Here is an 11,831-nt window from a genome sequence, read left to right as displayed (position 1 = left end):
GGAACCCCCCCACCCACCCACACACACACATCGATGGTACCCAAGCTGAGACTTGAAGAAAAGCCCCGGTAAGGTAGGGAGGACTTGAGTCTGGGGTGTGGGGGGGCTTACTTGAGAAACCCACACTTGGAGTTGCTGGAGGAAGTGGTGAGAGGGCCTGGTTGCCTAAGGTGCAGTCACATGATCCAGTGCCCTGTCACCCGGTCATGGAGCATGCCCTCCTCCTGACGCAGTGAGGAGCAGCCCAGCTGAGGCCTCCTTTGCTCATTCAGGTCTTGCACACACGTTCTGACTTACCGCTGCGGGACAGGCCTGTGCTGAGCAAGATGGAGGCAAATGAGCATGGTGGCTTGGGGAGCTGAGCCCTGTCAGGAGGTGAAGGGCCAGACCCACATGGGACCCACGGAGTCACAAATGTGTTAGCTGGGGATAAAACAGCCTCTGTTATAAATTAAATGAGGCTGGGCGGTGCTCACGCACACCTTTAATCCCAGCACTCAGCGGGAGAGGGAGGCAGAGGCAGGTGGATCTCCGTGAGTTCAAGACCAGTCTGGTCTACAGAGTGAGTTCCAAACAGCCAGGAATACACAACAGAGAAACCCTGCCTCAAATAAAACAAAACAAAACCCTAATTAATTAACTAATTCATGATTTGACCTATGGTTCAGTAATACATTAAAAAGTCAAAGGTAATTTTGTAAATTAATAAAAAAAAAACACAAAAACCCAAAAGAAAGAAAAAAAACAAATAAAACTGAAAACATAACAGTCTAGAGAAAGATCAATGAAACTAAGAAATGGTTCTGTAAGCCAGGAGTCACAAATCACCAATATTAGAGATGAAAGGGGCCATCACTGTGAATCCACAGCATTAAAGGTAAGACGCAGATAAACCACCAAGAACTCTAAATAAATACGCTGTCAAGTCCATTTGACAGCTTGGAGGAAACAGCCAGCCCGTCCTCCAAAGCATGGTTTTTACTGTGCCTCTTTCTATTACTGCTGTGGGACAAATCTCCATGGACTCGGGCTGTAAACATCCACATCTACTTTCTTGCAATTTCATAGGTTATAAGTCTGACCCAGTTCTAACGGGGCAAAAATCAAGGTGTCATGCCATGTGGCGGGGCCTGTGCCCAGCCCTTCCCCAGCTTTGGAGCCACAGGAAGCTAGCCAGGCTCCTAGTCACTCTGAAAGCGTCTGCCCCTGCCTGACACTTTGTGGGTGCCTGCTTGTGGTGCTAGGTGCCAAAGCCAGGGCCTCGGAGAACAAGGTGGGTTCGGCTTGATTCCACACACTGAAGACAAGGCCCTGGAATCATCTCATAGATGAGAACACGTAACAAAACCCAGTTGTATCTGCCTGGGTTGATTTTAATGGCAGTTTACCGCAAACCAGAGTCAGCTGAGTAGGGACCCTCACCCAAGGAACTGCCTCAATTGATGCGGGAGACCCACCCCAAATGCGGGTGGAATAGTCTGGTACCACCCCAATAAAAAAGGTCATGGCAACCAAAACAAAACAAAAAAAAATTATTAGGGCGGTGGTAGCCCACACCTTTAATCCCAGCACTCAGGAGGCAAGCAGACCTCTGTGAGTTCGAGGCCAGCCTAGTGTACAGAGCGAGATCCAGGAAAGGCGCAAAGCTACACAGAGAAACCCTGTCTCGAAAAAAAACCAAAAAACGAAAAAAGTCAGGCCAGAAAGCCAGATCCTGGCCCTTTGCTCTAGGCCTTCCCACCCTCCACCGGCTCAATCCGAGCTGCTGCTGCTGCTGCTGCTGAGTCTTCTCTGCTACCAGAACCAGCATCTCCATGCTTCCATCACTGGGGTCCAGGGACTCTCCAGGAACCCTCCAGGTTTTTGGCACCAGCTTAGAACTGCTGAGGCACCCAGCAGTTAGCAGGTTCTCAACCCCTGGGATGTTAGGCAGCCGCTGTTGCTATTTGCAAGTGAGCTGATTTAATGTGTGTGTGTGTGTGTGTGTGTGTGTGTGTGTGTGTGTGTGTGTCCGCGCGTGCGCGCGTACATACATCACCCTACCGTTCAGTCCCTCTGGAGAGCCCTAACACACCACCTATAACAAAAAGAAGAAGCCTCCCTGACCTCGTAAGAGTCTCCACATAACCCTGCACCCGCCATCCTCAGATGGCGGGGAAAGACTGACTTCACCCCTCTAAGATCAACACCAAGGTCATCTTCACAACTCCTCAGTATTGTGCTGAAGCCCTGGGCGGCAAAACAAAGAAGCAGCAGACAGATTAGGAGGAAGGGATTGTACGGTGTTCCCAGGGGGCAGGTGGTGAGTGTGTGAAATCCCACAGACTCCACAGAAGAAGGTCTCCCTGAGCTGTTCCGTTTGTAAAGGCCAGGGTGCAAGGTCTCTGCACCGAGTCAATGTGCTGCTTTATCCTGGGCATAAATAATTAGATATTTAAATTGGAAAGTGGTACTTGACAGTTGGAGCAGAAAACTGATGTGTAGCTTATGGCGGCCAAGGTGCAGGAATCTATGCCGACAGCCATAAAATACCGAAGAAGAAAGTCACAGAAGATCCCAAGAAGTGGGAGACATCCTGAGCGCCTGGGTTGGAAGGCTCAGTGCAGCTGGGATGTCAGCCTCAGCAAAGTTAATTTTATGTTTAGATGTTAGGAGTCTTGTTTAAAAATTTAAGTAGAAACACAAAGGCATTAGAATGGCTAAAATAATTTTGATAAGGAGGAGGAAGGCTCACACTAGCTAATTTTAAGACTACAAGCTCATAGGAATCAGGACCACGTGGCTTTGATCAAAGAATAGACACATAGCCAGGTATGGTAATGCAGGCCTTTAATTCCAGCACTTGGGAGGCTGAGGCAGGTGGATTTCTGTGAGTTTGAGGGTAGCCTAATCTACAAAGTGAGTTCCAGGACAGTGAGGGCTATGTGGAGAGACCCTGTCTCCAAAAAGAATAGACATAAAGATCGTAAATTAGACACCAACACAAATAGCTCCCCTGTGGTTCGGGCTGACCTTCCAGGACGTCTGAAGCATAGAGCCTGCCTTCTTTGCCTTTCTATCTAGTGCCTTTTCTGTCTTTCTGTTTTGTTTGAGACAAGGTCTCCCCACATAACCCTGGATGGCCTGGAACACACTATGTAGAGAAGGCTGGACTTGAACTCACAGAGTTGCGGTCTCTGTCTCAGCCATGCACTTCTGCTCTGTGGCTGTGATTTGCAACTTTGCGACTTACTGGCAGAATGGGAACCTCTTTCATTCTCCTCCACAGCTGCTTAGTGGTTTTTCTTTCCTCCCATTGAGAATCGCCTTTCATGTGCAGAGAACACTGGATAAGCTGCTTAGAGGTGTGTCCGAATTTCTCATCCATCATGTACTTTGGAGCCATTATTATTAGGTAAATAAGTGTTACTTGAATGGAAGAGCTGCATTACCATGACTGGGGTCCCTCTGATAAGCAGTTAGTCAGTGACAGTGTGGATTCACTGGACAGAGGCCGGTGCTCAGGGCCAGTGCTCACCACAGCAGGATGGAGCTGAACAGTGTGCTCGATCACTACACAGGCATGCAACTTGAAGCTTACAGAATGTTACTTCCTATACTTTTCTTTCTTTTTTTATCTTATTTTTTCCTATACTTTTCTATAAGGGTAACTGAAATGAAGAAAAACCAGAACTAAATGAGGAGGGGATGCTATACAGTCGAGTGGTTTTGTTTGTTGTTTTTGAAACAAGCTCTTTGATATAGCCCTGGCTGTCGTTGAACTCAGAGATCCACCTGCCTCTGCCTCCCCAGTGCTGGGATTAAAGGTGTGTGCCACCACTGCCAGCTGATTTTTCACAAAGGTAAAAAGTTTTTTTTTTTTTTCTGGATAGGGTTTCTCTCCACAAATCTCGCTCTATAGACCAGGTTTGGCCTCGAACTCACAGACCCAAGAATGTCTTTTTGTAAGTGGTGCTGGAGCAGTCAGACCTCTGTGGACCCCTGTACCTCACGACTAATACACAGTTCAATGTGTGTATCACAGACGAAAATCTAAAAGTTTTATTAAAAAAAAAAAATAGGAGACAAATCTTTATGATCTAGAGTCAGGCAAAGAGTTCTTAGATAGAACACTGGACTTTATCATCCAGAAAATTAAAAATCTCATAAATTGAACTAAAAGTAAAAACTTTTATTTAGAAATTAAGAAAAAAAAAGCCACAAGCAGAAAATCCTTTACAAATCACACATTTAATGAAAGGTTTATATCCAGAATACGTAGGAACTTTCAGAGCCCATCTGTAGATCAATCGATAAAAGACAAAAGATTTGAAAAGGCATTTCACCGAACAAACAGATGGCTGAGGAGCACATGGGCACACTCCACAGCCTTAGTTGTTAGAGAAATGCACATAAACCACAATGAGACGTCCCGTATGCCTCTACCCAAACAGCCCGGGGACGCCAAGTGCCAGAGTCGGAACAGCTGGAGGCAGGCACGCTGCTGCTTGGCGAAATGCAAAATGGCGCAGAGTGATGTTGTGAGGTTTGCAAGTCTCCTAAGTTGAACATTACTTATGACAGAACCTTTTTCCTAGGTGTTTACTTGAGATGAACAAAAATCTGTTTATACAAAAGCCTGTGCTCAAATGCGTCTATAAAATGTATGTATTTAAAAAAAACAAAACAAAAAGCAGTTCCAGTCCCTTACAGGAGGGATAAATGGGCGAACTGCACACCCTGACGGAATACTACTCACTACTGAAAACGAGCAAAGGCACTCACAACAGTGCATCGTGCTTCTCACAGCGCCGTGCTCCGAGATGCACTGTGCAAACGGAACAGGATGCCAAGGCTAAGAACAAGGGGATTTCATTCCTGTAGCGGCACTAGAGAGGAAGAGTGTGGTTGAACTATCTTGGAATAGCCTGAGGAAGTGTGTAACTTTCCTGTGACATCAGAAAGAGCAGGTTTTACTTCATGTAAATTCCAACCTACTCTTTCATTTTAATTCTATTTTTAAATTTTTAAATTTTATTTATTATGTATATGGGTATTTTGCATGCATGTATGTCTGTATATTGTGTGTGCCTAGTGCCTGCAGAGGTCAGAAGAGGGTGTCGGGTCCCCTGAAATGGGTTACAGATGGTTCTGAGCCACCATGGGCGTCCTGGCAATCAAACTCCAACATGTGCTCTGAACCACTGAGCCATTTCTGCGGCCCACCCCAACCTAAATTTTTAAAAAGCAAAAAACAAGAGCGAGCCGTAGAGGTTCGTCCCTCCCATAGGTGTTTCCCCATGCTGTGCTCTGGAGGCTGTTCCCCATCTCAGGGTGACTTGTACAGCCGGGGTCCTATGCCATTCTTCCCAACCGTGGTTCAGGACAGCACTCAGGACTGGACAGGCATCTGATGTAACAGAACCTGTCCCAGAGAAATTGGAACACCCCATGCATAGACGGAAGCTTGACTTCTAAGAAAGTGATGGTGCTCGACAAGATGGCTCACCATGCACGTGATTCTGGGAGTCCGGAGGGCTGTTCAAAGTTTAAGGCCAGCCTGGTCTACCGAGTGAGTGCCAGGCCAGCCTGGCCTACAGAGTGAGACCATTTCAAAACTTAAAAAAAAAAAAAAAAAAGGCAGAAAACGTTAGTGCTGATCAAACGTGTGAGTACAGCAGTGTTGGTCGCAGAGGGACTGGAGGGAGCCTCCTCTGAGTGTCTGATGACTCTGACCCAGCAACACTGACCAGCAGGTAACAGAAACGTCAGACAACATTCACGCCATCTGTTGGTGGCATAGGCTGGCTGAGGTACAAGAGTGTGGAGCTGCTCCTGGCCCTGCCCTGGGCATTTCAGCAGCGGGCACTGTTTGGGTACCTTAGGCCTATAGGCTGTCATGGTGGGACAGACGGGAGCAGCAGACCCAGGGCTGAGTCCTGCACCATGGCAACAGCACACATGTCAAGGATGAGCTGAGAAAGGAGCAGGAATCTGAAGCCTGTGAGACCACAAGGGCCTAGAGCAGGGACCCCGTAACTAGAGCTCATGGGTGGCTGGAACCTGGGCATGTTGGCGGGGCTACCTTAAGGTGGTAGCGGGGTCAAGCAACTTGGTGCCAAGTGACTTGGATGAGGGGCTTAGCCTCTGCATCTACTCAAGAGATGAGAATACTGTCACCTGCCATGTTGTAGCTATGGGGTGGCATGCTAAGGACTGGACGGGACTCTGCCATGCTTATCACAGAAGCTCCTTCCTTCCTGGGCCTGGCAGCTGAGCAGTGGGGGCTACAGAGATTCAGTTGGGGACAGGGCACATGAGGTGGCAGGGTGGTTAGAGAGGGTAGAGTCAGCCTATGGAATACAGACCCTGGGGACGGGGAAGGCCTGGGAGCTCTACAGTGTCCCTGCAGGTAGTTGTGGGGAGCAGATAAGAGGGCCGAAGCTGCATGACAAGGAGGTGACAGGGAGGTGACATGCAGAATAGGGGCTTCTGTCTTGCTCACTCAGGCCTCACCAGGTTGAGAGGAGCATGTCTTTCTGGACCCAGATCAGGAGTATGCCCTGAGGGATGTCAGGGGGCAGCGACCAGCACCTCCCTGGGATGTCACAAAGTCCTCACACAGTCCTACCTCACACTCCAAGGATCTGCAAAGGATCCCAACTGTGTTGAGATCTTGGTCTGGCTTCTTCAGTTACCAGCTTTTTACAAAATCCTCCAGAACTTTGATAGAGGACACAGCAGAGACCGTGCCAGGACATGAAGGACACACATGGACCCCCAGAGAGCAGTGTGGGGGTGCAGATGGCAGGGCCCCAGTCTCGGACACAAGACATGGGTGGTAAGTGCACGGGCTCATAAAGGGCTTGATGCAGAAGCTGGGCTTGATCCATGTGGCCACAGGCTGTTTAGCCTCAGACTCTGCTATGGCAATGTCAGAGCTGGAAAGCAGACCGGATAGAGGGACCTGGGACTTGCTAGGGTGTGGCAAGTGAAATGGCTGGGGACAGCATGCCGAGCTCAGGTGACAAGCTATGGCAGTAACATACAAGGCTCCTCCTCCTCCAGTCCCATGCACTTGGGGCACTGCAGGTCACAGTGCAGAGCCGGCCAAGGACTGCGCCACCCACAACCAGTCCTGAGAGCATAGAAAGGATATCCAGAAACCCGCCACACAGACAGATCTCCTAAGGGGTCGGCCTCAAGTTCCTGAGGAATGTGCTTCATTACTAAAAAGCAAAAGGAAGGCGCAGGCAAGCGATGTGAAGGTGTAGGAGTTGCAGGGGCCCCACTGACTTCATCACCCACCCCAAGCTTGGGAAGCAAATTTGTTGCTACATGGCCAAGGATCACAAGTGCTGCAAACCGAAGCCCAGGGCCCAAACCCAGGCCAAGGCTCCAGCATGAGCCCACAGAAAAGCGCCTGTCAAGGTCAAGGCAGATGAAACGGTGTTGGTGTGACCCTCCACAGCATTTGCAGATCGTTGGTGGCCTCTGCTGTATTTTCAAGCAAACTTGAGGCAAGAACTGTCAGTGACAGGACCTGTCTCCCTACAGCCTTCCACATGCAGCAAGTGACCTTAGTCATGCAAACAAGATCACTGCATGTGAACAGCAGAAACAAGCATGGTGACGTTCAATATGGTGACAAAGAGGGCAGGTAAGGCTTCATCACTGGTGACTCTTGGTATACGAAATAATGCACCGGGTGCTGTGTGTGTGTGTGTGTGTGTGTGTGTGTGTGTGTGTGTGTCTACCCAGGAACTGCCAGTACACGGGCAAAATCAGGATGCATCAGGCAGGCTGAGGAATGCCAGGATGGGTGCAGAACGCTGAGGAATGGAGAAGCCAGTGGGGACGAGAAGACACAGACATTACTGAGGACTAGATTTTGTGATGTGGAGTCACCTGCAGGTTTGTGCGGACCTCCGGCTCACTTGGACAGGGATGGAAGAGAAGGGAGGGGGGTATGCTGTTAATAGCAGCCCACCTACTGGAATGCATCCACGCAGGTCTGTTAGTCATTAGCACAGTACAGCAGGGACGATGGGAAATGGCTTTCCAGAGAACACTAGACACACACACACACCCCCGGGAGGGGAGGCTTGGGGGAGGTGCCATGTGAGTCACTCTACGCGACAAGAAATTGGGCCTGGCAATGGCACCCTGAGCAAGCTTGGAAGCACATCAGCCCATGAAGCCTACCCTGCCCTCTCGGCGTGACGTCATGACCTGCAAGCGTTGTCAGGAAGTCTGCTAAGACTGGAGACCACGCCCGCGTTTTAAGGGTAGTCTCATTTTGGCATTTAGCCAGAGAAACGGTGACTGAGTGCAGACAAGGTGAGAAATAGCAGGGACTTTTGGTATGGAGAGCAGACAGCAGGTGGACTCTGGCCAAGCTGATCATCTAAGAGTATCCAGCTTAAAAGCAGAGAACCAATAACAAACCAAAATCAGTCGTTTAAAGCCAGGCATCTGGGTAAGATCAGAAAAGCGACAGAGAAGGACAAGGTTCAGGCACCCCAGGAGCAGAGACCTGTGTGTGTGTGTGCACATGCGTGTGCGTGTGCATGTGTTCGTTCGGGAAGCGTGCCCCCTCACAAGCAGGCTTGATAAGATGGTAACGAAAGGCCAGTCTGATAGACGGGAAGGCGGTCGTCACCTTGACAGGGGACAGCAGTTGAGTGGGCAAGACTCTAGTACGGCAGTGGCTACAGCCACCTCCTTACGGGGCTCCGAGACGACTGTCTCCTGGGGAGGGACAACAATGAGGCTAGGGAAGGGAGCCGGCCCTTTTCCTGTCATGGTCAAGTGCTAATGCCTCCGACTTGAACCCTAAAGTGTGGTTATGTGGGAATACAGGCTGGGCCGCTGAATGCAACCTGACCTTCCTGGGGGCAAGAGAGTGTCTCCTTCCTCCCCTAGGCACCGATCCTGGGAAGTGGGGCTCTGGGGGCCAGAGGCATGATGAATCCCAAGCCTGCCGCTCTTCTCGAAGGCAAAGAAACAACTTCTTATTCTTGGTTTCATAGTGGACTTTATTGGGAAAATTAGTGTAAAAAACAGTTAGATTCACAAAATTTAAATAAGACAGTAAACTCTTAGCTTGTAGCTATGGTAATCGCTGGAGTAATCACAAAGAAGGTAGAGTCTAAATTATTGCCTAAGCAAACCCTATTCTGTCAGAATTCCTTGACAGCTCAAGGCAGGAAACACTGTGGTTATTAGAAGTGAGCCCGAGGATAAATTTGCATTTGACGCTGGACTAACAGGGGGAGCGTGTTCTGATTACAGCATCACATCTTTCTAGCCCGAAAAAGCAAGTCTATTAATGTCCTGCAGCAGAGCACATTAGTAACTGTGGCCATGCATTATAATTCCCATTTTGTTTCATAAAGAAAGCAATCAATTTCCTACACAATACATTATGTTTTATTGTTTCCTATGGTTTATTCTTCAGAAGAGGCTCCTTCTCCAGACTGTTTCTTAGGATGCCCAGTGGCTTACCCTGGGTCACGCTTGGTCATTTAATTCTATACTGCCCAATGGTAGGGATGAAAGCAACCTCTCTCCTCCAGCCCTTACCCCTACCTAGAAAGCAGACAGCTCACCCTACTCTGAAATATGACCAAGAAGTTTGTGTGGTACTCTTTGGTTATGGAACTTTTATTTTCATTTAAGCTTATAAAAATATAGCTAGAAATATACTTCTGAATTCTAAAGCTTTTTTTAAAAATCAGCTTTAACACAAACATGTCCTTGCAAAATTCACCACCTGGTTAAGTTGGAAATCTGCTCCCTCCCTGTGGAATCTAAGTGTTCTCTACTTAGCAGACCCATCTAAGTGAAGACACACTCGCAGGCCCCAGTGGAGCGGCTCAGATGCTGTCCATGGCTTTGAACTCGCTGAGGGCCTGCACAGGGCTCACATGCTTCTTCTGAGAAGCTCGCTTAATCTTGGTCTGCGTCTCGTCCTGCTTCTCTCTCTTCACCAAGGGCTTCTTCTCAGGAGCCTTCATCTTCCACGACACGGCAGGAAGGTTGAGGGAGGCCATGCCCTGGGACTTCTGGTACTTGGTGGAAGCCACATAGGAAGCCTTCACTGTCTGCACGACAGCGTTCATCAAGTTCTTGGCCGCCTGGATCAGGGACATGGCGCTGTCCACCTACAAGGGACAGATGGCGTCGTGAATAGCCCGACTCGAACCCTGCATACATGCAGGCCTGGAAGAGCAGCCAGCCCCCCACCTTGGAACAAGGGCCTGAGGGTCTCCACAGCGCTGTGTAGAGGCCCTCTGACTGCTCTCTCCCAGTGGCAGTTCTGATCCATGTAACCTGCAAATACTTGCCTTTGAGAACACACGGAGACACAGTGAAGTAGAAGATCACCCCACCACCCCTGCCCCTTGGGGCTGGGGACTTACATGAAGGTGCTGAGAGACTGCAAGGCTGGGTAGCACTGGCCCCACCAACAGCAACAGGGAAGACATGGCGTCGGCCACGGCCACCACAACTCCTACTCTGGTGATCTTAGGTATGGGGTCTGGTTCCCCATTAAGAACATGGAGATGGGCTGGGGATTTAGCTCAGTGGTAGAGTGCTGCCTAGCAAGCACAAGGCCCTGGGCTTGATCCTCAGCTCCACACACACACAAAAGAAAAAAAGAAAAAGAATATGGAGACGTGCTCTCTCCAAAGAGAAATGTTGTCTCCTCCTCTTGCCCACGGTGAGAGGACCCAGCACTGTGACCTGGTGAACCGCTACAACTCAGCTCTTTGTGGGTGGACACTGAGAAAGTGGCCTGCACAATTCTACTCGGTAATTTCTGAGCAGGCTTAATTACTCTTGGGGAGGGGGGTGTAGAAAAACACCCTTTCCCAAAGAACAGCTAGTGAAGAGAGACCAGGCCTGGTAATGGTTCCATCTGTCACCAGCCATGCCACGCTAAAAAGAGCTGTCGTTCAGAGAGGTGGCGTGTGGTCTGTGGGGTTCCAGGAACCAGCTGGGCTTGTGGGGTCTGTTCTCTACACCGCGTCTGGAGTAGGGGGACGGTGTGGAGGGACAAGTCTCCTCTCAGTGTAGACAGAGGTCAGCGGACTCCCATGGCCACCCTCTCCTGGCCACCACTTACCCCGGAGACGACAAGCTCCCCGCCCAGGTTCTGCACTTCGGCCTTGACCTTGCTGCAGATGTTGAGCTGGTGGCAGTAGAGGGCGATGCGCTGAAGGTAGGCCAGCAGGTCCTGCTTGCAGGCCGAGTCTGGGCACTGTCGGAACAGGAAGCTCAGCACTGACTCTCCCAGCCCCACTCCCACAATCCCCTGCTCCCAGGGCTGTTTTTCAAAGGCTCCCTGTGCGCACTAACATGCCTCCTCCCTTCCTGAAGGTGCAAAGGGTGGGGGTGAAGTGTTCAGTTCTCTAGGGCTATGACATCCCAGGCAAGGCACTCCTGGAGCCCCGCCTCAGGCAGCCCCGCACGGAGGATGCAGTGACACTTCTGTCTGCTGCCCAGGGTTCCACAGCAGGGGCGAAGCTCACGGCCCTCCAAGGAGAGAGCGGGGCCTGCTCATACAGAAAGTCGGTGCTGTGAGCTCCATAAATTAACCATCCCAAGAAGCAGCTCTCTGCTTAGGCACTGCTCAACAAGGGTTCGCAAGACGAGCCCTGATGAGACACTCTAGGCACAAATGGTTACCCCAAGTTCCAAGTGCAGCCCTGTCTAGACCGCACTGAAGTGTTTAGGTCTCCTCAGATGTGGTTACAACAGACATTCACTTCCATCGAGGGGTGAGGGGTACAGAATGAAGCCTATACTCTATTCTGAAGGCTTTTAACTTTTTCTAAGATGCCACC

The 11,831-nt window shown here is 49.9% G+C and overlaps 1 protein-coding gene across 3 annotated transcripts in view; it reads right to left on the bottom strand.

The window, feature by feature from the left end:
* Positions 1 to 8,996: 8,996 nt before the first annotated feature.
* Positions 8,997 to 11,831, bottom strand: part of Ctnna1 (catenin alpha 1) — a 130,293-nt gene continuing 127,458 nt past the window's right edge. For all 3 annotated transcript variants that reach the window (XM_036204225.1, XM_036204227.1, XM_036204228.1), the window contains 2 exons: positions 11,111 to 11,245; positions 8,997 to 10,145 (listed from right to left, as the gene is read on the bottom strand). In XM_036204225.1, the coding sequence (XP_036060118.1) occupies positions 9,858 to 10,145; positions 11,111 to 11,245 (423 nt within the window). In that variant the 3' untranslated portion in view covers positions 8,997 to 9,857. The remainder of the gene's footprint in view (positions 10,146 to 11,110; positions 11,246 to 11,831) is intronic.

This window comes from Onychomys torridus, chromosome 13 (assembly GCF_903995425.1).
Source record: "Onychomys torridus chromosome 13, mOncTor1.1, whole genome shotgun sequence".
In the NCBI taxonomy this organism is placed as follows: Eukaryota; Metazoa; Chordata; class Mammalia; order Rodentia; family Cricetidae; genus Onychomys; species Onychomys torridus.
This window is presented reverse-complemented; position numbering and strand designations above follow the sequence as displayed.